Raw genomic sequence first — 21,857 nt, 5'->3', positions numbered from 1 at the left:
ACCAATCACGAAGCAACCTTGCGCTTGGGGGCGGGATATCCGCTGTGACGCAATCAAGAAAGCCGGGGAAACGAACAAACCAAATATGGACGAAAAAAATGTAGCGACACCAGTGGACGCAGCAATTAATTATGTTCTCGCAGAATTACCCACAGATTTCTTTTTGAAAGAAAAACAGCAAGAGGCGCTTTGTTCATTTTGAGCCGGTAAAGATTCCTGTGCCGACATTATCATCCGTTGTCGTGATTGGTCAAAACAAACATTGATAGGCGTGCACAAATATCCGCATGACCCAATCGGCTTGAAACATTGCCCTGTATGCTCCGCCTTTCCAGAGCAGATCACGCTTGAGATCAATACCGTCAACTCCTTTGAGTGATTCACGTATCAATCGGACTCTGCCAGGTTCGATAATAACGTTATTAAGCTAAAACCGCTCCAAGGCTACACAACCTATTGATAACGACAATAAAAATGACATATGGATGATCCAATCATCAACATGAATATCTGTGGTACCGCCCACTCCTCCGTCACCTTCCCTACTAGCTACCAATAGCCCCTAGTAAGGTTTCGAAGTAGAATGGCATCAGCTCTATGTGGTCTTCAGTCAATCGGCAGCAGCAGTAGTAAACCGGCCAAAACACACCGAGAGCAACGAAGGAAATCCAGAGATTCCAAAAGAAGACAGGCCGCTGTGTTGTTTCTCAGTAATATCTCACTGGACGGACGGCCTCAGTGTCGCTTGAACAATGATAATCAAGCTGCTCGAAAAGCCGCCGAGGAGCCCCCGTGGATCCCGCCGTCAGACAGCCAAGGGCCGGTGTCTCAAGTGGCGGAGCCCGCTCCGTCCGCCGGGAGCTCTTCGTCCAGTTTTCCTGGAGTCTTCAGTCCTTCGGTCAAGTCTCCCGGAGCCAACGAGGTGTTCTTGGAGGCTGGCGGTACAGCCGAGAGCCCGGACACCCCGCTGTCCCCCTCGACCAGCGGTTGTCAACAGCCCAGCGTCTCCCGTGGTCGTTCAACCCCCGCAGTGAGCCCTCTGCCCACCGGTCAGTCTAAGGATTCACGACCCAGGTTGGTTCCTTCGCCACTGCCCTGTAGCATTTCCTGGTTGCGTGCTGAAAACGGCGTTTAGTTTTTCGGACACTTTTTTTTCTTCTGAGTCATGGATAAATGAAATGTAGCTGCTTCTGCAGTCCTTCTGTCAGAGGTGGCAAACTACTCACCCTCTGTGTTTATGTACAAGTACAGATACCTTTGTGAAAAAACGACTGGTAAAAGTATTATAAGTTATTTAATTACTTATATTTGTAATTATCAGTGGCTGATGGTTAATATAAGGAAATTATCCTCTTTCCCGAGCTAGACGAACTCCTTAAAATCCTGTTTGAGAGTACAAAGTACAAATATGTTAGCAGAGTAGCCATACAGCATCAGGTACTTGTGAGAAACCCAATTGCACCGAACTCAGTGGAATAAAAGAAAGAAAGAAAGAAAGAAAGAAAGAAAGAAAGAAAGAAAGAAAGAAAGAAAGACGAGGAGGACGATCAACTCTGTTAGCACACCATTCACTGCGACAACAGCTAGTAAGAAATCCTGCGCGGCATGCAGGAAGGCTTTTTATTAAACACGCCCACTTGAGTAACACAGGTGTGTTCACTCAACACGTAGCACTGGTGTCAAACTCAAGGCCCGGGGGCCAGATACGGCCGCCACATCATTTTATGTGGCCCGCGAAGACAAATTGTGCATCAAATCATTACTAGAATTGCAAATTGTCTTCACTTTTAATACTTTTTTTTTTTTACCAGTTTTTACTCGTGTAGTTTGAAAACGAGTTATTTGTCAGTTTGTTTCGTATCTTTTACTGTATACATTTATTTGGGTTGACAGTCATAATGGCCCTCCGAAAGAAGCTATGACTACAATGCGGCCCGCGAAAAAATTGAGTTTGACACCCCTGACTTAGACAGTCAACATTTTCTGTCATTACAAGAAAATAATGAATACAATGAATCAACATTTGAACAAAACATAATAGAAACCATATAATTGAGAGCACATCTCAACACCCCCACTTGCTCTCACATTATAAACCCACATTTCGATCCGTTTTCAAATGCAAGCAGTCAAAGAAAACGTTTGTCAGTCAAGTAAATGCTTAAGTACGCATACTTCATTCATTCCCACCACTGCTTTGTGTTGATCTTCAACCCATACGGATGATCTCCCAGGTTGAGGAATGTCTCCGGTTCTCCTGGACCCAAGGTGCCAAAGAAGGTCCATTTCATCAAGACCATGAGGCAGTATGACACCAGGGGATGCAGGTGAGTCCAGTACATTTGCAGTACCCTCCAAAAGTATTGGAACGGCAAGGTCCTTTGTTTTTGTTGTCGGGCCAACGCTTTGGGGAAATAATCTAATTGTATTTTTCCCCCTAAAAGTTGTGATTGCGATCAATATACGAGTATTGTTTTTTAATGTCTTTTTTTTCCCCCAACTAACAAATAATCAATCCAACTTTATTACAATAATAAAATTAGATCTATTATAGACGAACGCAAGGTTTAAACTTACTAAATACTTCAACAAGAAGTGTTGTCACCATGACAACAAAATACTTTTGGAAGGGACTGTACATACAACTCAGAGCGGCAACGTTTCAACATCAGTCCAGTCTACAGCTGTTTGAAAATGTCCTTTTGGCATTCCCGTCTTGTCACCCACCGCCATTTTTCCAATATGCTGTTTATCTGAGTAAATGTTGCAAGGGAAGAAGACGGGCGCTGCTTCAGTGAGCCTAAGCACCCTCAGATGCTTTACAAGAGCCTAAAGGAGTTCAGCAAGTGCACGTTGCACCCCGTTTCAACGGTAACTTGACCCCCGGCAGCTATGAGGCGTTCCTGAAATATCTCATCACAACTTAAGGCTTCGTAAATTACTCGGCAGCCATATTGTTTTGCTTTGATTATTTTTACCATTGCCACTATATCACCTCATCTTCATATGGTGTGTGTTTTTTCCTGATGCCGTGTGCTAAGAGATTAGACGGAGCAAGGCAGCCTATGTTGATGACACTCGGCAGGTCTGTCACGCTCGTGTTGAGGGAAAGTTGTCGGGCAAGCTTTTCCAGAATTAAGAATGTTCCATGGGTTGTTGTTGTGGGTTTTTTTTTTGGTCTTCCATCAGGCAGCATTGAAGTGCGGTCGGAATTTCAAATGGCGTAGACTAGGGAGGATTTAGATTTGTTGAGCCCGATTTGGGTTCTATTGGTTGTCAGAATGAGAATTCTCCAAAAATGGATTGATTCAGATTCAGCATAAACCTACTACAATTTAAAATGACTCAAGTGAACCCTGATTCCACCGAGCCCATGTGACTCCCGGAGCGTGAAATCGATTGACACAATACTTAATGATGAAAAGTGTATCGTGACTCCTAATTGATTCTAGTCAAGTCAGTCCAAATCAAATGTTCAGTAGTGCCTGTACTTGCTGTGCCCCGCAGGATCATGCTGATTTGTGCCAGGCGCTCGTTATATGCTGCTTTCTCAGTGCTGCCCTATGGAGAAATTGCTCAGCTCAGGTACACGTGAAAGCACACCGCCATGTATCCATCCATCCATCCATCCGTCCCGTTGCCACCGCCTCCTTTTTCTTTGTCATCGTCTACACGCCGAGCTCGCTATATGACACGCATGTGATTCACTGTAAACAGCGATGCTAAGCTGGAGGCGCCGAGAAGACAATCCTCCGTGGTGGCGGCTGACCTGCTTCCTTCGCTGGAGGGTGTGGAGATGGCCGCGTGTGATAAAGTAAGTGGACCATCACACGTGACCTGACACGTGGCAGTTTAGTCGGATCAACTCCAGTGATTGTAACTGTTATAATCAACACGTTTCATTTCTTAAATGTATAAAGCAAGAACTCTTCTTATTTAGAACTTAACTTATTTAGAAAGAAATCTATGATTTCTCTTTACAGTCTTTAAACAATGTACTTTGCCCTTCTTCCCGTTTAGACTGTTTCATATGCTCAGTTTCTTTATCCAACCAATGCCTTGGTGAGAGAGAGGAGCGGCGGTGCACCAGAAAACTGCACAGCTCCGACCCTGCCAGCACGTTCCCAAGGCAACGGGCCAAGGACTTTTACCCTTACCCGCCTTAATAGCGCTGTGGCACAAGAACCAAGTATGTACCTGAGGACATGATCGTATTCAATGCAAGAGCATATAACGGAAATGGCGGACAGTCGGGCCCGACCCATGCCAAGGCCGATGCCGATATTTGAAAGAAAAAAACACGATTGGAAACTCTGTAGGTTACCGCGAGAGATAATCGGCCAAATTCCGATCTGATGTTGATTATTTTGGAAAGAGCTATAATCGGACGATTTAATTGGCAGAACAATTGATTGGAATTAGTGGAAAGTAAGTTTGTGTGAAAAATTGTAGCAAAAAAGGCCACAATATCACAACTCATCTTGGAGTCAAGAAATAATTAAAACACTGCAACCGCAATTGTGAAGGCTCCATGTACTGTAGGAATCATTATTTGGAAGTGCTTCTCGTGGATGCTCGCTCTTGCCGTGCAACAAGCTGCAGATGTTACAGGTTTTTCCCATTTCATCTCAGATACGGAAGAGGTGGCTGAGTACGACCCCAACCTACTCAGTGACCCTCAGTGGCCCTGTGGGAGACACAAGAGGGTTCTGATATTCGCATCCTACGTGGTGAGGCTTGTTGACACTGTGGAGTTGTTTTTGCTCTCAGGCTCCCACCACATCATTATTTCACTATCGATCGATCGATCGGGCTATTTCTCACTCGGCAGACGACAGTCATGGTGTACGTCAAACCGTCAGAGCTGAAGAAGGACATGAACGAGATCTTCAAGGAGAAGTTCCCTCACATTCTGCTGACCCTCAGCAAGATCAGAAGGTAGAAACGTGTGCTTCAAACCTCTCCACCATTCTCTCCACTGCATTGAAAACCAAAAACCTTTTCCTTTGCGTCAGCCTGAAGAGGGAGATGCGGGCCGTGAGCGAGGAGTGCGCCCTCCAGCCGGTCACCACAGCGATGGCGTTTGTTTATTTTGAGAAGCTGGTGCTGCAGGGGCGCCTCAACAAGCCCAACAGGAAACTGGTGGCAGCCGCATGCGTGCTGCTGGCTGCAAAGATCAGCAGTGACCTGAGGAAGAACGAAGTCAAACAGCTCATTGACGTGAGTACACTGCAGCAGTACCCGAACGCTACCCAATTTATTTACCTTGAGAGGAAAAGCGCTTCAGGTCGTGGATGGATGGAGAAGCAGCCAATCACATCCCTTGCTTTATTCCAACAGAAACTAGAGGAGCGTTTCCGCATCAACAGACGGGAGTTGGTTCCTCTGGAGTTCCCCGTGCTGGTTGCCTTGGAATTGGGCCTCTACCTGCCCGACAGCAAGGTGATGCCGCATTACCGGCGATTGGTGAAGCAGGGATAACTCGACGCCCGAGACTTACTTTACGACTAGCACGCATGTGTGCATTCTTTGGATTTGTCGTGGTTCAACTATATGGTTTGTCAAAACTGTGATCTTTGTCTGGGAAGCCTTTTGTGTGTTTATTCCTTGATCAGCATTTTAAAGTGTACTTGTACACTACTACTACTAGTGCCATCTTTTGCCCAGTGGCTCCATGGACCTTAAGTAGATATCAAAGATATGGAAGAAATGTTTCCACAGGCTTGTGGATTTTGCACCTGAATGACCTAAACAGCATTTGTCACTTGTGTTTTTAAACATGCCTTTTAAACCCACTGTGACATTTAGTCGTTTGAACTTTTTGACTAGACATTGAACTGTAGATTGTGGCATGTAACAACTGTGTGGCACTCTTCAATGTATTTCATGGCAGCTCTCTGTAATGTTGTTTACTTTGTGTGTGCGTGTGTGTTGTGCACAAAGCCCCAGTGTGTATCTCTGGCACGTTTGATTTCTCAGGAATTTTGCTTTGTGGTGTGTGTGTGTTGTTGTCAGATGTGGATGTGCAAGCATTAAAGTGCCTCCGACTCCAGTGTGCTGTTTCAGTCCAAGCAAATGTTTGTGGTGTGAGACCTCTTAAAAAAACTGTCTCAACTACTAAATATGTCACTGAATGTAAAAGAAAACCAGTCATGTGTAAAATGTTTTGTATTGTTAAATGATTAAAATATATTTAAATGCAGTTTGTTTTGTGTAGTTCTTATTGTAATGATTTCATGGTTCAAATCAATGAAAGATTATTTTACACATTGATCCTCTAATCTGCACAAAAATATTTCTAGAGGCACCAGAAGCACTTTTTTTCTTGTTAATCTGCATGTGCATGTGATGGAAACCTCAAATTCCGTCACAGTGTGAAATTTTATTTATGCAGCTGCAAAATGTAATTCTTAAGTTTTATTTATAAGAAAAATACTTTTAGATACATACAAGCTGTACATTAAACGTCTCAAGAAAATCTTCCTGTGGGAAAAAAAAGCTGATAAAATGAACATACCAGAAATAATCATTTAGAAAAACAATTAACTCTTTGACCGAAGTGGCTTTATAAAATTGAGCCGGACCTCAATGCTTGAATCTGCCTAGAAATAAACTTCAAATCAAAAATAGATGTTATTTTCATCACCAGATATTTATACTTTTTTGTCCAGTTCAATCTTCTCTCATCATTTCTTAGCAAAAGCACATCGGTCTTCATCCAAAACTTTACTGGGCGCAGGAAAGAACACAGCTGTCCAAGTATGAGAGTGCACGTAAGAATTGCACAGGAAGCATTTTGGCAGTTTTGTCACTTTCAGGCATTCGATTGGGTTTGGTTCAGCAAGTCAGGAGTGCCCAATCAATTCAACTGATCTGTCTTAAAAGCAAGAGGCCATGCGATAGAATAGCAACTGCTCTGATCTTTGCATTCATTTAGCAACCTAAATCCAAAACTAAAGCATATTTGTGATGACTATTCCACTCTATGGTTACAACTCTACGCTTATGGGTGCATTACACTCTTAGAAACACAACTTCACCCCTAGAATGTAGCCCAACTCTGTGTCACCAAATTGCTGCGTATGTGAGGTCTTTATTAAACAGAAATACTTTTTAAAAGGTTTGTGAATAAAATATGAAATGTTCTAAATGCACCCACATACCGGCTGGTTCCCTCCACATCAAGCCTTCCTATAGAACTATAATCACATACAATCGCGGTGTTCGGAGTTATCTCTGGGCTTCAAACTCTCCCGCTGAGTCTGCTGATCCGGCTCTCGTTCTCGCCTCTTCATCCATAGCTCACGTCTACGGCGCAGAGGGCTTGACTTGGTGTCCGGTTAGTCAGGGCTGCTCACTGGCGCTCACTCATTCAAGGACAGAATGATGTCATCCTCAAGGTCGGAGTTGTCGGAGCTGTCTGTTGGTGGGAGAAATGGGGGGAAACTTAAGTGGCTGTCAGAGACGGTAAGCAAGTGCAGATTCCTCTCGGCGATTAAAGTACTTAGCCAGATCGTTGTTTGAATTTTTTTGAATCACCCAACATTTGAAACCTCATGATAAAATGTACCATTGTCCACATCCAGTTCCGCATCATCATTGTCCGAGTCGTTATCATCATCGTCGTCGTCGTCCCCTGCATCCAAGTCCTCCTCGAGGAGGCGAGCCACTTCATCATCGGAGGGAGAGAACTCATCATTCCCATCGTCATCATCATCTCCGCCATTTTCGTTCTCAAGCTCTGCGATAAGGCGATCCGTATCGACGTCGTCATCGGAGTCGTCATCATCGTCGTCGTCTTCCTCCTGATCATCATCCTCCTGGGGCACACACGATCACGTACGATATTCGTACAGTACAAGTTGTATGAACTGTATTTTCTAATGAGCGGGGCTGTAGCGCCATCTTGTGGCATGTTAGGGCTTTACAAAAAGGGTACAAAAAACATCAACATCAGGAAAAAAAACCAACTGGTATATTTGTAATTTGCCCAAAAAAAACAACAACAATCAATCAACAGTACCACTGAAAATAATAACAATAAATACCTGATCCTCCTCTTCCTCCTCCTGTTCCTCTGCCAGTCTTTGCCGGCCAACTTCATACAGCCGGCAGACTGTGTCCGTGTTAATGGAGTCTTGGTTCTATTGAATAAAAACACCAACTGTTTGTGTGTATCAAGCAGCATGTCTGTCGCAAATGCAACTTTAGCCAGCTTACTTCGATCACAGCAAGGTAGCAGTCTTTCGAGTCGGTGCACAGATCAAAGATATTCTTCTTGACATCAATGGTGGCTGGGAGGAACACAATAAACATGTCAGACTCGGTCAGCAACCTGCCATACGTGATATAAATTGAAATGTGACTCAGCAGGGCACCGAGCGGCCGTACCGATGGGTTTGTAGTCTGTGGCGTTGAAAGTCCGGACCGATGACCCAAAAGGACTTTTCATCTGCATCTCCATCATGTCGTCTTCATCGTCAGCCTGTAATATTGCTGCGGACATGCGAGGGGTTCCTGTCAAAAACAGTTTCCTCATGCAGAGGGAGAGCAACTCTCCTACTTTATTCACCTCCATAAATAACGGTCCCATTGTTGTTGAAGACCGTGTTGCACTGGTCCAGAGCAGGAACTGTGTGAAGCAGGTGGAAGGTTCGCAGATCCCACTGAAAAACTCACATTAAGGAGCACGACATCTTTTTCACTTGAAACAAACTGTAACTACATAAACGTATTCATCCAACTGCTCTATAAGATATAAAAATCTAAGCACTTTCCAAGGATACTATTTCCGTGTTAATGATGACCTCGAGGCCATTGGGGTGGAACACGCCACTGATGTTCATGTTGAACTTGTCAAACTTGTGGATGGCCTGAGCCGAGCGCACATCCCACAGCACGCCGTCGTTGAGTACCAGGTCATCTGTGGGGTTGAAGGTGGCACAGTTCCTCTTGTAGTTATTCGCCAGGTCGGGGTTGTTTAGAGTCAGTGTCACTTGGCATGTCTGGGTGTCATAAATCTAAAAAAGAGAAGCATTTGCTGTCAGCATCTCCCCTGATATTCCATGTAGTCCTATTTAAACAGCAGCACACATACATGCGCTAGATGCTCCTCAGTCCCAATGACACGATCTTGTGACAGCTTGCTGAACTCCACATAATGGTCACCCAGAAACGAATGCCTGCAGACAACAGAGGTGGAACATTTCATTTGTCAGAAGGGAATGCCAAGCTTGTCACAGCTTGTCGCTGAGCTCAGGTGCAATCAGCAGAGTTGCCAAGGTTACACTACGTGGATGAGTGAAGTCGGATATTCGGTGTGCTGTGTGAAGCTAAGCCCCGCGGGCCTTGAGCTGTCGACAAGCACATCACCTTTTGAACGAGCCCTGTTTTGACAGCATAAAGCTGCCATAGCATTGGGCAAGAAATACCAACAAGGTGAAGCCTGAGATTAAAAAAAAAAAAGGAGGGGGGGTGCTGTTTGGTTTGCAATGTAGGTAGTTAAGATCATATTGCTGTAAATTTAATCAAATTAATTAAATCGGTACTTGGTAAATGTTTCTGTCAGTATTCTTTGTTGTTTTCTATAATATTATTGCAATATAACTGAGAATTCAGGTCATGTGCTTTGTCTATAGCACCAAGATATTTACTGTATCAATTGACTAAGATTCAACATAACACATTTAGAGGTTTTGCCGGTGGGGAAAGCATCAAAACTGAGGAAGTTACAATTTTTGGTCTCTGCTGACAGTTGAAGGTGCTACTATAAACACTGTTTGAGCTAAAAACCTCAAGAAAGAAGCAAACGGAGGCCTCAAAATATACATTACAGTTTTATTTAGTTTTGACTTTTGTTTTTTTTTTAAATTTAGTTATTTTTAATTAGATTTTATAACAGGGTTGCTCGTTATTATTCCATTATTTCCAAAATGCTTTTTAGTTTTTTCTTTATTAATTTAAATATGTTTTAAAAATACACAGTGTTTATAGAGTCCAACATTACAAAAAAATATTGTGAAATTAAGTAAACTACAATTACGTAAACGACAGTTTGACCTTCCTTTTTCCGTATGGACAAAGAGCAACTCCAAAATAAATACATTTAAAATGAACCCTGAAAGCTCACGTATGATATGAAATGATAAAGATGAAAACTAAGAACATTTTTGCTATAGTTTCGATTGGTTTTCTTTTTTTAAAAGCACTTGTTTTTTATTTCATCGCATAAATGGAAACATTAGTTATTTTGCTAGTTTTTATTCATTCTAATATCCTTGATGCATTTCATCCAATTAACTTTTGAGGGAAACAACTTACTTCATTATGAACACCGACTTCATCCCCCACAGTGCAGATGTTGGGTAATTCCAGGAGGCAGATGTTAAAATTAAGGAGCCGTCCTAAAAACAAAAAATGTGCCGCTTAGGACAGCAACGCTTAAATCACATCGAACCATGCTCGCCTCATCTTCTTACCCGAGAGGGCTCGAGGTGAGTGATGGCTGAACTGTGACAGCTGTAGCTGGCCTCCTCCTGGCCCGTGAACACATTGTAGAGTTTCAATTGTCCCGTGCAAGTTCCAAGCATCAGGAAGCGTTCACGGGCTGAGAAGGCACAACAAGTGAAGCCACTCTGATCTTCATCAGCTTCCCGGAAAACGGAAATTGGACGGAACCTGGCGAAAGCAAAGCATAAAGTAAATAAATAAAAAAGTAAACTTCAAGGCGGGTTTGCACGGCAACCTGCTGAAGATGAGGTGTCTGTCAAAGCATCCTCCATCCACTCCTCCGTATTTGGGATATATGACCCTCCTCGTGTGTCGCGACGTAAAGTTGAGAGGTGCCTGCCGTCTCTGTTTGGGCTCAGGGCACTGATGAGGGGTGAAGAGAGAAAAGGGCGGGCAGGTGGCCACTGGGTTTTTACAGCGCGCGTGCTGTTCCCGTAGGTACTCTGTGATGATGCCGTCTAATGCGGGGGGAGAGGGCATGTGCCTGTCAAACTGCTTCTTCATCGCCGGCGTCTGGCTGAAGGCGCCGTGATCGGACTTCTGCCTCAGCACTCGAGGTTTCTTGCAGCCGCTCGCGCTGCACCACGCGTGCCGCTCGCGGGAGAAAACGATGCGGCCGATCAAAGGGGAGCTGTTGCCGCAGTGTGGCGTTGTCGGCAAGGCGGCCGCGGCGGGTTGCGATGTGGAGGGGCGCGCCTGTAAATGGCCGGGCGACGGGGTGGATGAATGAGACGGGTGGCTGGCGAGTCTCGAGCCGACGCCATTGGTCAGCCGCGGGGTGCGAGGTAGGCTGGCGATGGGGGCGTTCGGGGGAGTGACGGAGACAAAAGGCGAATGAGACACGCACGCCATCGGGAGCTCGGCCTCCTTGGTGAGGGCAGCGGCCGTGTCGTGAAGGCCTTTGGCTACCAGGTGGTTCCTAATGAGCAGCAGCAGCTCTTTCTGGGGAAAGGTGATTCTGGACTGGGCCACCACGCTGGCTCTCTGCAGCCACGCCAAGGATACGTCGGTGCCGATCAGCAACGGTTTCCCGGATATTCTTTCCATGAGCTCCGCCGCGAACTTGCAGAACTTGACGTGCTCGCTGCGTTTGTCCTGGAGCACGGGCTCCTTCATGAGCTGCTGGATGTGCCCGCTGCTAAACAGAGGCAGCTTGCTGATGATTTGCCTGACAGAAGTGGAGCGAGACAGACCAACCAAGGCCTTGCAGGCAAGAGCTCGGATCTGATCCGCATCCGTAATAGGCATCTTCACTGTCAGCAGGGACAGCAGCACCTACGGAATTGTGTGTTAAAAAAAAAAAAAAAACTGAGGTCACAAAAGGCAGATACTTACAAAGCATAAATTATGTTGTCTTTGAAGTTGATTATTAAAAGTCTTTTTTTTTTCTTCACAATAATACGTTTCTTGCAGCCCCACAAGTCCAAACACGCTATTCTGATCAATATTGTGTGTGTGAAATATGAAGTAAGCAGTGAAATGTACTCGTTTTTGTCTAACTCAGGACACGCATGCATATTACATCGCATAGTAAAGAAAAAAATATACAAAAGGTATTTTGTAGTAAAAAAGTAAGTAGGGCTGGAGTGATCAAATTGAATTGATATCGCAATGTAGTAGAATGCAATTTTTAAATCACAATGCCTGCAATTTGGAAAAGAAATACTTTAATTGCGTGCTTGTTTTGAATACACACCACGTAATTCTGTTATATGTTTAAGTTGTCAGTTCATTCAACTTCAGTGCAATGCATCAAATGATTGATGCCTGGAAAAGAAATTACCTTAATGCCATTGTTGGACTGCACCACATTCCACATCTTTGTGAGCACATTCTCGCTGGCTTTGGTCATGTGAGGGAGGCGACGACGCGGAGTGCCCGCAATAAACTTCCCAATGCTGGACATGCGTTTGTCGGGAGCGCACACGCAGTTAAGGACAACCTGCAGGGCAGACTTCTGGATCTCGGCATCGTTCAACACCTCTCCCTCTGCCACTGCCAGAACAATGTTCATTCCTGCAAAGGAAGAGAGGAAAAAAAAAAAACTTAACCATACGAACGATATGACATGACGAGCTGACTTTGTAAACATACCTGCGCTAGAAATAGTAGACCCGCTCTCATCGACGACAGCAACAGTCTCGGACAGCAGCATTTGAGTCTTTGGTACAACAGTGAGAATACTCAGGGTGTCAAGTGCATAACGCACAGTGTCGCTCCTGCAGAAAAAAACCCCCGTTACGCTTAGAACACAACGCACTTCGCGTAGCAGACAAAATAGCTTTCATCCTCCACACCGGCCATAGTAGGTCCTCCAGTCACATGCGATGGAAATGAGTTGCAGGAGGAGTTGGACACAAGAGAGTTTGTGGAAGACCTCCGCTGGTTCCCAATATAAACGAAGAGGGCCGTGCTCGATGAGGAATTCCATCATTTCCACTACCTGCTCGCGGCTGTAACTGACCGCCTGTGAACAGAGCAGAGGCCTGATGAGCACCGTGGAACATCTCCACTGGCCACAGCACCCTGTCATTCTATCAGCAAGTACCTTGTAGTAGGGCTGCGAGTGAATTGGAGCGCCTCCTTCCGTGCGCTGCAGGGACTGCTTCACCTGCTCCACCTTGATGGCCAGATGAGCCTCAAAGTACCTGCGCAGCGCCATGCATGTGTGCTTTGCTGTCTGCCTGCTGGAGAAAATGTCGTCGTCACTCAGCAAAGCCCCCTGGTCATCAGGGTTTAGGATTTCCAATGTGCTAATCTGGAAGACAACGGAAGGATGCAATCAGCATTACGGTCAGTAACGTGGATTTGTTGTTATGTTTGCACGGCTAACGCGCAGCTCGCACGGTTGCTCCTACCAGATTGACGAGACGTCGCAAGCCGTCCTGTTTGTCGAAGAGCTCCAGCACGGCGCGGAAAGCAAAGGAAATGGAGAAGAACATGGTGGCGTGGCAACAGCCCGATGCATGCGAGCATTCCAGCAGCCACAGTGTGTAGCCAACCACATCTGACAGGACCGAGGGGGGCAGCATACACACCTAGAGGGAAATAGTAGCCACACCGATGACAGCTTCAGACAAAATATGTGGCTTCAAAGCATATTTATAAATTCTATTATTTGAACAGAAGCTTTTTATATCCACGGTAGACAAGCATGTTCATCGCGAATGTAAAGGGTTTAGTTTTTTTAAATCATGTTGTTGGTATACCCTTTCCATGGCATCCTGGTTATAGGCAAGGTAGTAGAGGCACAGGGACACTCCAGTGGCAGCCATAGAAGGCCTCGGGATTTCCAGCAATTTCTGAACTCCTCCGTGCGCCACAAACTCTGCAGCAAACTTCTTGTGAAGCAGAAGAGAAGCCAAGTACTGCGAGAGAAAAGTCAAAGAAAATGAATGTTTCGATGGTGCGCTTCACATTGAAAGAAAACGGCAGGACTTCACCTTGAGCGCCTCAAATGTGAGCTGCACATCGTTGGTCTGCTTTAGATCCATATAATGCAACAGCAGCTCACGGGCTCCCATTTGCATAAACACAGCCAACAGCTGAAGGTGGGAGAGAAAAGAATGAAACCAAATACTAATGAAGGAATCATTATTGCCAGAAACATGACAACAAAACCAACCTCCTGATATTCTCCCAGAGGAGTGAGATACTGCAAAATGAGTCTCTGCTCGATCTCTGGCGTCAGCGGGTATAAACGGTAACTGTTGCCAATCACCCAAGGGCTCATCTCTGACCAGCTGCTGTTGGAAAGCTCGCTGATATTCCTTTCTGCTTCTGGCAAGGAGAAATTCGACTTGTGCTTTGCGGACCTGCCGCTTTCTTTCTCTGCTTTTCTTTTGAGGTAACTACTCCCATCAGAGGTGCCTAGATTTAGAGGTGACCCAGAGGCTGATATGGGCTTCATCATTGTTTTAACGGCCGAGGTGGCACAGTTGTTGGCCTTGCGGGGGGCGCTGGGATGAAACGGAAGCTCGTTCTCCGGCTCCAAGGCGGAAAGATTCATTTCGCCATCCTCTCCTGGTTCCGGTCCTTCCGTTTCAGCCCCGTTTTGGCCGAGCGAGAAGGGCTTCTCAAAGCCTCCATCGACAGTCTCCTCATCCAAAGGCAGCAAAGGTACACTTGGAGTCTTTCTGGGACTGGGACGTTTGATTTCTCTTTTTGTCTCCGCGTCTTTATCTTGAAGCTCACGTAAGCGATGGAGCATCAAAGGCACCTGTTAACGGAGGAAAATTAAAATTGACAGGAAGTTCTGGATGAGAGAAGAATTTGGTGACCATTTAGTTGAGACACATCGTGTCTGGGAAAACCAGAGAGGCTGACCAAAACAGAGTTCTCTTCTCGGTAGTTGGCTGCTATGTCCTGGTTCTCCATGGCACCTGCCAACAAGCCTGTGGCATAGATTCTGAGCGGCTGCTCTGCCTCCTGAGCCCACTTGAACAATTTTTCAACAATTCCCTCCTGAAAAACCAAGCGAGCAAATCAGCAAGTTACAATCAAGTCATTGTTCAGCTCTGATAGTCCTGATTGTTTATTAAGTCACACTCGGTGCGACATCTCAGATCATGTCTTAGCTACGTAATAGAGGTAATAAATGATTATTGATCATTTCGTGAGTTGATACTATATAAAGGAAAACAGTAGGGAAGTGGAGCTTGCTAGCAAGCTGGACTCTGACTCTACAAACAAACAAAATCTTTGTGGAAAACAGCTGGTGGAGATATTGACTTACAAAGTTCACAATCCATACTTTGTGATGACCTCGCATCAAATAAACTATTTCCATAGTATTCAGGTGCCTGGACCGATTTGAGCCTTTTAATGACTGGCAGCAGCTATTGTGAGTGTTGAACGTTATATATTTAAGACAAATACCTTTTCCTGAAAGACCACTGCTGTCTCCAGGCCAGGCATGATGTTCTGAAGCAGACGACAAGCTTCTGCATTGAGGGCAAATTCTCTGCTGGTCATCACATAACTATTCACCAACTATGGGGGTGAATAAAGGATGTCAAGCACTTTCAAGTTCACTTTCCTTGTATCACATATTTTAGCGATGGGACAGGACTCTGTGTTCAGTACGCTCTGCATAATGGCCTAGTTGTCCCCCATTTTGCACGGACGCTGTGTATGCATACCAATAGTACATTTGCCCACTAACAGTTGTAATTTATCACTTGAGAATGCTTTTCAACACTCCTCTCATGATATTTGGGATTAGCGCAAGAGAATAAATCTTAAAATAGAAGAATGTATTGCTGAAAAATTGCAGAGCTTTTATGTGGCCAGATATGTGAAATTTGATCACATAATAAATAAGCTATACTATTCAGTAAAATTACATTATGCAGTCTTTACTGACAAGCAAAATAAGAGACTTTAAAGGGAGAGGGGAGGAAAGTCTCTCTGTGGACAAAACATGTACTGAACCCAATAAGTGAGGTCCCTGTACCGTCCCACCATTCCAACTATCCTTACTGTGTTCATGAAGTCATCATTCTTAAACAGGATCTTGAGCAAATGCCCTAATGAACATTCTGGATCAGCTCTCCCTAGTGGAAAAGAAGGATGAGAGCCAACATGAGTAAGTATTACTGTCTATGACCAAACTCCAAAAGTATCTCTTGTTCTGTTTTCTTGATCGTACCAGGATGTCGGTCATCAAAGGGGTCTGGGTCTGCTTTGTGGTACTCTTCAGTCTCCTTCTCAACAAGCTCAGAGATTCTGAAATGTTGAACATAATTACCCCAATGAAAGCAGATGGAATGAAATGATAACTACTTACTTGGTGAGGATGTTAACTAGCTCCTGTGTGCTGCCTTGCTGTTCCCTCTCCCACTGTTCCAGTAGAGCAGTCAGCTCTGCCTTGGAGTCCACACTGGCAGATGCTGACGCCATAACTCCTACGAGGAATGACAGGAAAGTTGCCATTCAATTCAAAACCTGTACCCTCACTATTAAAATCTGCCTCATGTGTAACAGCTTACAATCAAAGAACCTAGAAAAGCAGAACTTTAACTCAATCAGCCGGAACATACTTGATAAATATAGTACAAAAGACAGATTCTCTGTTTGCAGGTGCAGCAGTCTCCAGGGACTACAACTGTCAAGACTGCAGGAATGATCAAAAACAACCAAACAGCAAGGAAGTACATGAAAGCAGTCAGTTTGATTGCAGGCAGCACCACGTTATGCATTTCTTCGCACCCAGATGATGTAAACAACATGAGTCCTTTGAGTCGCTGCGCCTTGGCTAAACAAGCAAGCTAACTGGAGTCGGACTACTCATGACGATGTAAACGTGCTCACTTTAAAACCCACAGTTGCATATTCTTCTGACGCGTGTACTCGTACCGTGTAAAGTCAAACACTTTCGGAATATCGGAGACCGCTCCGTTTATTACAGCCAATGTTGGCATTAGCCATGTGCTAGCGGCATCGCAGGTAAACCTGGTTATTTAGCTAGCTAACATGCTAACTTCACCTCAATGTTCCGTTCAGTTCCTCAGTTTTGTCAGAAGTTTCCAAGACCTAATTATGTCGATACGGATCCAGACCCGACTGCCGTAAGTAAACGGTACACGGGGAATTTCACAGCCAAACCTTAAATTGTATAATGTGGCTTTTTTGTTGTTGGTTTACTGTCATTATGGCGAACACGTTCTCGACGTCATCGCAGCTGCGACAGTCCATTTATTATGACGACAGCACACGAAGTAAAATATTAGAAAATACAATTTATTCGAATTTCTCAATGAATACATGTTGTACGAATATTTATGCAAAAGCATAAGCAGTCTTTCATAATTATACAAAACATTTGAAGTGAAAAATATACATTTGTTTGAAATATTGTGACAGAAATCATACAGAAAAATAAAAAAGTAAAATAAGTTCAATCTACAATGCATTTAAGGGATATATGGTTTTGAGTGTAGCATGAATTTTTGTCATGATTTTTTAAGGTACTGTATACTGCCGTACAGTAAATACACAAAACATACAATAACAATTATTTAATTTTTGATGTGAGCGAAAAATATGGTCACGCTGTAATCTGCAGTTTCATCGCTATCTAACAGGTAGCAGGGTGATTGTTCGTATTGGTTATGATTTGATTATTGTTGAGAGAGTGCAATCACATCGGCTTCTGCAGCTACATTACAGTGCAGCAACAGGTGGCAGGGTACTTGTCTGCACTGACTTTAAATTCATTTCCATAGACAAAGTAAATGTTGGTTTTCCCTTTCCATGAGTAGGTCACCTTGGTGACAGGAATCAGTTCGATAGTTTGAAGCTGGACAAACAGAAGAGTAGGCAAGTTATCCAAAACATCCGATATTTAAAATGGTTAAATAATGTTTTACTAAATTATATTCAGCTACAGATGAAGATATTGCACAATTATTTACCTGTTGAAGAATGCGCGAGGTCTGGGAAAACCTGCCCTGGTGTTCCATGATTAAACGATGTGCAGCACTTACCACAGCAGGGTCTGGGAATCCCGTCACTGGATATACCTGAACAAGATCATAAGAACTGAATCACATTTGGAAACTTGAATTCTGGATCAGTGTTAGCCTTCTGAAAGCACAACAGTGGTGGCGCAGCAGCTTCGGCCAGAAAAAAAGACTTGATTTTGTTCCAACGTTGCAACTCAAGAGGGCTTCACATAGTGTTTAAATTTACAGAAGAAAAAAAGAAAGATCTAGGGTTACTCAATTAGTCAAATGGTCTCCAGGAACATGAGTGCGCTGACCTTGACCCCATCAAGTACCTTTGGAAATAACTAGCAAAGTGATCCTGATGGACACATAAATCCCAGATGCTGTTTCAGACCAGGATGTTGTGAAAGGTGCAGTTGACTAACAGTTCCTTTTCATTTCCTGCTGTTGTAATGGCCAGACCTCACAATATCTGTCTCTATAGACTGCACGACATATGAAGCACCAGCTGTGAGAGAGAAAGAAAAAAAATAAATCTTACCAAGTACTGAGAGTCCCTCAAAAGCTCCTTGCCAGACACTTTGCTAAGGTTATCCAATTTAAGTCCACTGCATTGCTCCACAACATAGTCATCAGAGTGGCTGGTCCTGAAATATATAATATATATATATATAACTTGCTATTACTTAGCGCCTTATTAAAAGTCTGACGGTAAAGGAATCAGCACCATTCTATCGTGAGGTTGATATAGACTAAAAGCTGCTGTTTTCCATGACACGTAGGGCACTGTCTGAATCCTTGCCCCTGGCAGCCGTTGCAGCTGCAAAACAGTGGAGTGAAACATTGTCAATTTAAGGGATTATAAAACATATTTTGGAGAGAAAAGTTTCGGAAAGAACGTTCGACGTACTTTTCCCGCCCTCTTCCAAAACAATGATTGCATCGCTCATTTCCGTGGCGGAAACCAGCTCCATTGCACACCCAACATATTTTCTGTCAGAAAAGAAAGAAATCCAGCGGTTGGACAGTATTACTAAAGGTCACTTCCACCAATGTGACTTGTAATTATGACTTACATTGCCCGCACCGGTACAGTCTTTGCAAGGTGCCCGCCCCGCTCCCACGCAAACATGACAGCACTGTTGATAAATTGATTCACATTAGGGGAAAAAAAAAAGACACAGCAGCTCTTGTTGGAACTTGATTAGCATGACATGAGGTAATTATGAACCTTCATAGATGAAGTGTAGGGAACTTTGATGATCTGTTTACTATCTTTAAAATAACTGGGGGCTGTAGCAGGAATATCCCAGGGACCTGGAGGAGCTTGGGCGTATGCATCCACTGGCTGGCCTGATCCAAAGAAAATAACATTGCAGAGGGAAGATAACTGTATTGATGCTACCTTAAATAGCTGACAGAGCAGAGCACAGCTAAACAGATAGGCAACAATATTTTCAATAAGCAACTGTTAAAGCTAAACAAGTGTGACGTACCAATATATGGTTCGTGACTCCACTCAGTGGATCTCGATTCAGTGAAAGTTTCCAGCCGGTACTAAAAAAAATAAAAATAAAAATAAGATCATACTCTGAAATTGCATGGTCAAATTCAACTGTATTTTTTTTTTATTTGGTCTTCCTTTTACCCTGTATGTATTGAAAGCCTCCATGTTGGTGATCACTCCATCTTTGACTGGTGCTGAACTATAACAACACTTGCTGGAGACCCACAGTCCAAAAGCCTCCCGCGCTGTAGTCTCACTTATTGATGGAATACTGTGAGCAGACATGACATGCACGGATTCCATATTAGCTTAGCTGCACACACCCTTGTTTTGTGTTAGACTAGAGAAAACGTTTGAGCATTACTTCCATTGTGGTTGTTCAGGTCCTGGTTGCGGCAGTGGAGTCGGTTGCGTTGGCATTGGAGGAGGCAGAAATCCACCTACAACCAGGATGGGGAATTAGCATAGTTTTCATACGTATTGCACGTGGCTGTATTGCGAAACAGGGTCACATGAATTAAAAATAATGGAACTAAACTGCATTTAAAGACCATTTCCACTCACCATTTGTCTTAATAGTAATATTCTTGTGTTTGAACAAAAAAAAAAAAAAAAAACTAATCATTGCTGACGAACGCCCCGACAAGCTAAAGTGCGTCTTCAGAGCATAAAGCACCGGAGAAGACATGACCCGGTACAAAAATACTGAAAAAGGTGACGCAACAAGATGTCATCAACAATAGCACAGTGCCCTCTAGTGGCTGGAAGTAACCTCTACAGTAGCTGCAGCAGCTCTATTTCTTTCGTTAAGAGCCAGATCGACTGCCTTAAACTTAAAAGAGAAATCATGTGCATTCCTTTTGACATTTGTTCTTTGTTGTTGTAACGAGAGGTTGTATATAAAAGCTTCTTTTTCCAGTAATGTCCATCTTGATCTCATTAGGTCTCTTGTTTGTGTCAATTGTGCACCACTATTTGCCTGGCGGACAGACATGCGATCAACACACCATTCTTCTCAAAGCAAAAGAAGACATTCTAAACGGCAGAAAAATAAAATTGTGCATGGCTGGAGTGATGGACACAATGTTTGAAGATAGTATGAGGAGCTTTTGATGTGTAATACCATTATGTGACACTTTAATAATACGACAGATAGTATGAGGAGCTTTTGATGTGCAGTTATGTGGCTACGGCGCAAAACTGACCTCCTCCGCCAGCCACAGTGCCTTCATAGCCGGGCATGTTGTCAAACATGTTCGCAGGTGGAGCGCTCGGCCCTTGAGAGTCTGGCGCGGGTGGGGCAAACATTGCTAGAAGAAAAAAGAAAAAAACCAGAGGAACCAGTTCAAGAAAACGCTCACATTTCCATTAAAGCAAAAATTTTCATATGATACACAAATGGGTAACACAAAAAAATTGATCTAAGTTACGAATGGTTGCGTAACCCGAACTAACGAAGTTCCAGGTTTTATGAGGAACCCGGTCCAACTTCCACGACGATGAAAACGTGAGCGAGTGTGTGTATTGTGACTTACCTTGCCCCTCTCCGATGTTATAATCCATTACAGATGTTTGTAAACAAAACAAAATACTGAGTGGTAGTTGAAGCCCACAAAAGCCCTCGTAAAACACACCGCTGTTGTCATAGGACGCTAAACCCACAATGTGAACACATGGGTGACGTATGTTGCACGGAAGTGTGCGATTACATATCTTCTTAAACGGACACACTCCCGGTTGAGCAACGTTGTAAGGCCCCGTGAAAACACCATCATCGCGCATACCAGAAGGACCGCTGACAGCTTGGATGTAACCCGGATTGGCCACGCCGTAACTCGCTGTTGCGTCGCTGCATGGGTGGAATAGAAAACGAAAGTTAAGAGGAGGCCATAACGGAACGATCAGTCACGAGATGTGTTATTTTACAGAACAAAAACTTGCAAAAACTCACTTTATGATTGGCTTGTAGTCCATGTTGATGTGGTGGATGTTCTGTCAAAACGCAAAGAAGCTTTACAGGCGCTTTGCCACCAATATATGACCAAAAAACAAATCATTTACCTTTTTCTTTATCACGCGTCAGAAAACACAATGTCAGCTAAAAGTTTCCGTCTTGGTCAAAGAGTCAGATTGTAGTGGAGATTCAGAGGTCAACATTCACGACGTGCTGTCGAACGTCGATTTCCCAACATCGAGAGGCTTGGCATTTGGCAGCCCCCCTTCCAGGAAAAAAAGGGGTGTTCCGGAAGTGCGCACACATCTGCTCTTTGGCCAGAAAACAAGTGAACATAGTATATTCTTACAAATCTGAAGGGTCTTGTTTGCAATGGTAACCAAAACTGGCTGTAAGATAGGAAATAAGTGCATGAGATAGAGGAGAAGACTACATGGCC

General features: G+C 44.1%; 3 protein-coding genes across 9 annotated transcripts; 1 reads left to right on the top strand and 2 right to left on the bottom strand.

Annotated features, from left to right (window-relative positions):
- Positions 1-422: 422 nt before the first annotated feature.
- cables2a (Cdk5 and Abl enzyme substrate 2a) lies at positions 423-6,136 on the top strand. 2 transcript variants are annotated; one of them, XM_037280497.1, is made up of 9 exons: positions 426-1,074; positions 2,235-2,327; positions 3,508-3,585; positions 3,718-3,814; positions 4,021-4,189; positions 4,633-4,730; positions 4,832-4,938; positions 5,016-5,220; positions 5,341-6,136. In XM_037280497.1, exons 1-9 carry the CDS (start codon positions 584-586, stop codon positions 5,479-5,481), a joined length of 1,479 nt encoding a protein of 492 aa, XP_037136392.1. In that variant the 5' UTR covers positions 426-583; the 3' UTR covers positions 5,482-6,136. The 2 variants fall into 2 exon arrangements, with proteins under 2 accessions (XP_037136393.1, XP_037136392.1); XM_037280498.1 differs by lacking the exon at positions 3,508-3,585 and having other exon boundaries at positions 423-1,074.
- A 266-nt stretch (positions 6,137-6,402) lies between these two features.
- LOC119135053 (DDB1- and CUL4-associated factor 1-like) lies at positions 6,403-17,203 on the bottom strand. Of its 3 annotated transcripts, none has more exons than XM_037272379.1 (25): positions 16,997-17,203; positions 16,298-16,415; positions 16,160-16,236; positions 15,991-16,064; positions 15,388-15,501; positions 14,836-14,973; positions 14,135-14,728; positions 13,953-14,054; positions 13,719-13,877; positions 13,368-13,547; positions 13,058-13,267; positions 12,807-12,976; positions 12,604-12,728; positions 12,293-12,525; positions 10,745-11,784; positions 10,479-10,677; positions 10,321-10,403; positions 9,098-9,182; positions 8,787-9,020; positions 8,573-8,666; positions 8,392-8,496; positions 8,221-8,294; positions 8,049-8,144; positions 7,571-7,820; positions 6,403-7,420 (listed from the first exon to the last, which is right to left on the bottom strand). In XM_037272379.1, exons 2-25 carry the CDS (start codon positions 16,408-16,410, stop codon positions 7,365-7,367), a joined length of 4,605 nt encoding a protein of 1,534 aa, XP_037128274.1. In that variant the 5' UTR covers positions 16,411-16,415; positions 16,997-17,203; the 3' UTR covers positions 6,403-7,364. The 3 variants fall into 3 exon arrangements, with proteins under 3 accessions (XP_037128274.1, XP_037128283.1, XP_037128291.1); XM_037272388.1 differs by having other exon boundaries at positions 16,298-16,412; XM_037272396.1 differs by having other exon boundaries at positions 17,116-17,200.
- An 85-nt stretch (positions 17,204-17,288) lies between these two features.
- ssuh2rs1 (ssu-2 homolog, related sequence 1) lies at positions 17,289-21,710 on the bottom strand. 4 transcript variants are annotated; one of them, XM_037272419.1, is made up of 14 exons: positions 21,521-21,710; positions 21,416-21,458; positions 21,249-21,313; positions 20,670-20,774; positions 19,829-19,904; positions 19,606-19,735; positions 19,454-19,514; positions 19,189-19,310; positions 19,034-19,096; positions 18,868-18,950; positions 18,685-18,777; positions 18,499-18,604; positions 17,925-18,032; positions 17,289-17,809 (listed from the first exon to the last, which is right to left on the bottom strand). In XM_037272419.1, the coding sequence occupies exons 2-14, from the start codon at positions 21,436-21,438 to the stop codon at positions 17,669-17,671; spliced, it is 1,176 nt and encodes a 391-aa protein (XP_037128314.1). In that variant the 5' UTR covers positions 21,439-21,458; positions 21,521-21,710; the 3' UTR covers positions 17,289-17,668. The 4 variants fall into 4 exon arrangements, with proteins under 4 accessions (XP_037128314.1, XP_037128306.1, XP_037128323.1 ...); XM_037272411.1 differs by having other exon boundaries at positions 21,416-21,456; positions 21,526-21,710; XM_037272428.1 differs by having other exon boundaries at positions 21,416-21,460; positions 21,528-21,710.
- Between the last annotated feature and the right edge of the window lie 147 nt (positions 21,711-21,857).

Source organism: Syngnathus acus, chromosome 2 (genome assembly GCF_901709675.1).
Source record: "Syngnathus acus chromosome 2, fSynAcu1.2, whole genome shotgun sequence".
NCBI classification, from domain to species: domain Eukaryota; kingdom Metazoa; phylum Chordata; class Actinopteri; order Syngnathiformes; family Syngnathidae; genus Syngnathus; species Syngnathus acus.
Note: the sequence above shows the minus strand (reverse complement) of the source record. Positions and strands in the feature narration are given on the sequence as shown.

Bases quoted from the DNA above. Each gene is read 5' to 3' on its own strand.
- cables2a (XM_037280497.1), top strand. From the start codon at position 584: ATGGCATCAGCTCTATGTGGTCTTCAGTCAATCGGCAGCAGCAGTAGT. The intron at 1,075-2,234 runs GTTGGTTCCTTC...ATGATCTCCCAG, and splicing joins TCTAAGGATTCACGACCCAG to GTTGAGGAATGTCTCCGGTT. The intron at 3,815-4,020 runs GTAAGTGGACCA...CTTCCCGTTTAG, and splicing joins AGATGGCCGCGTGTGATAAA to ACTGTTTCATATGCTCAGTT.
- LOC119135053 (XM_037272379.1), bottom strand. From the start codon at position 16,410: ATGGCGTCAGCATCTGCCAGTGTGGACTCCAAGGCAGAGCTGACTGCT. The intron at 14,974-15,387 runs GTATTTGTCTTA...TTGGTTTTTCAG, and splicing joins CAGTGGTCTTTCAGGAAAAG to GAGGGAATTGTTGAAAAATT. The intron at 9,183-10,320 runs GTAAGTTGTTTC...TGTTGTCTGCAG, and splicing joins AAGTCGGTGTTCATAATGAA to GCATTCGTTTCTGGGTGACC.
- ssuh2rs1 (XM_037272419.1), bottom strand. From the start codon at position 21,438: ATGGACTACAAGCCAATCATAAA. The intron at 19,515-19,605 runs GTAAAAGGAAGA...TATTTTTTTTAG, and splicing joins AGGCTTTCAATACATACAGG to TACCGGCTGGAAACTTTCAC. The intron at 18,951-19,033 runs GTAAGTCATAAT...CTTTTCTGACAG, and splicing joins ACTGTACCGGTGCGGGCAAT to AAAATATGTTGGGTGTGCAA.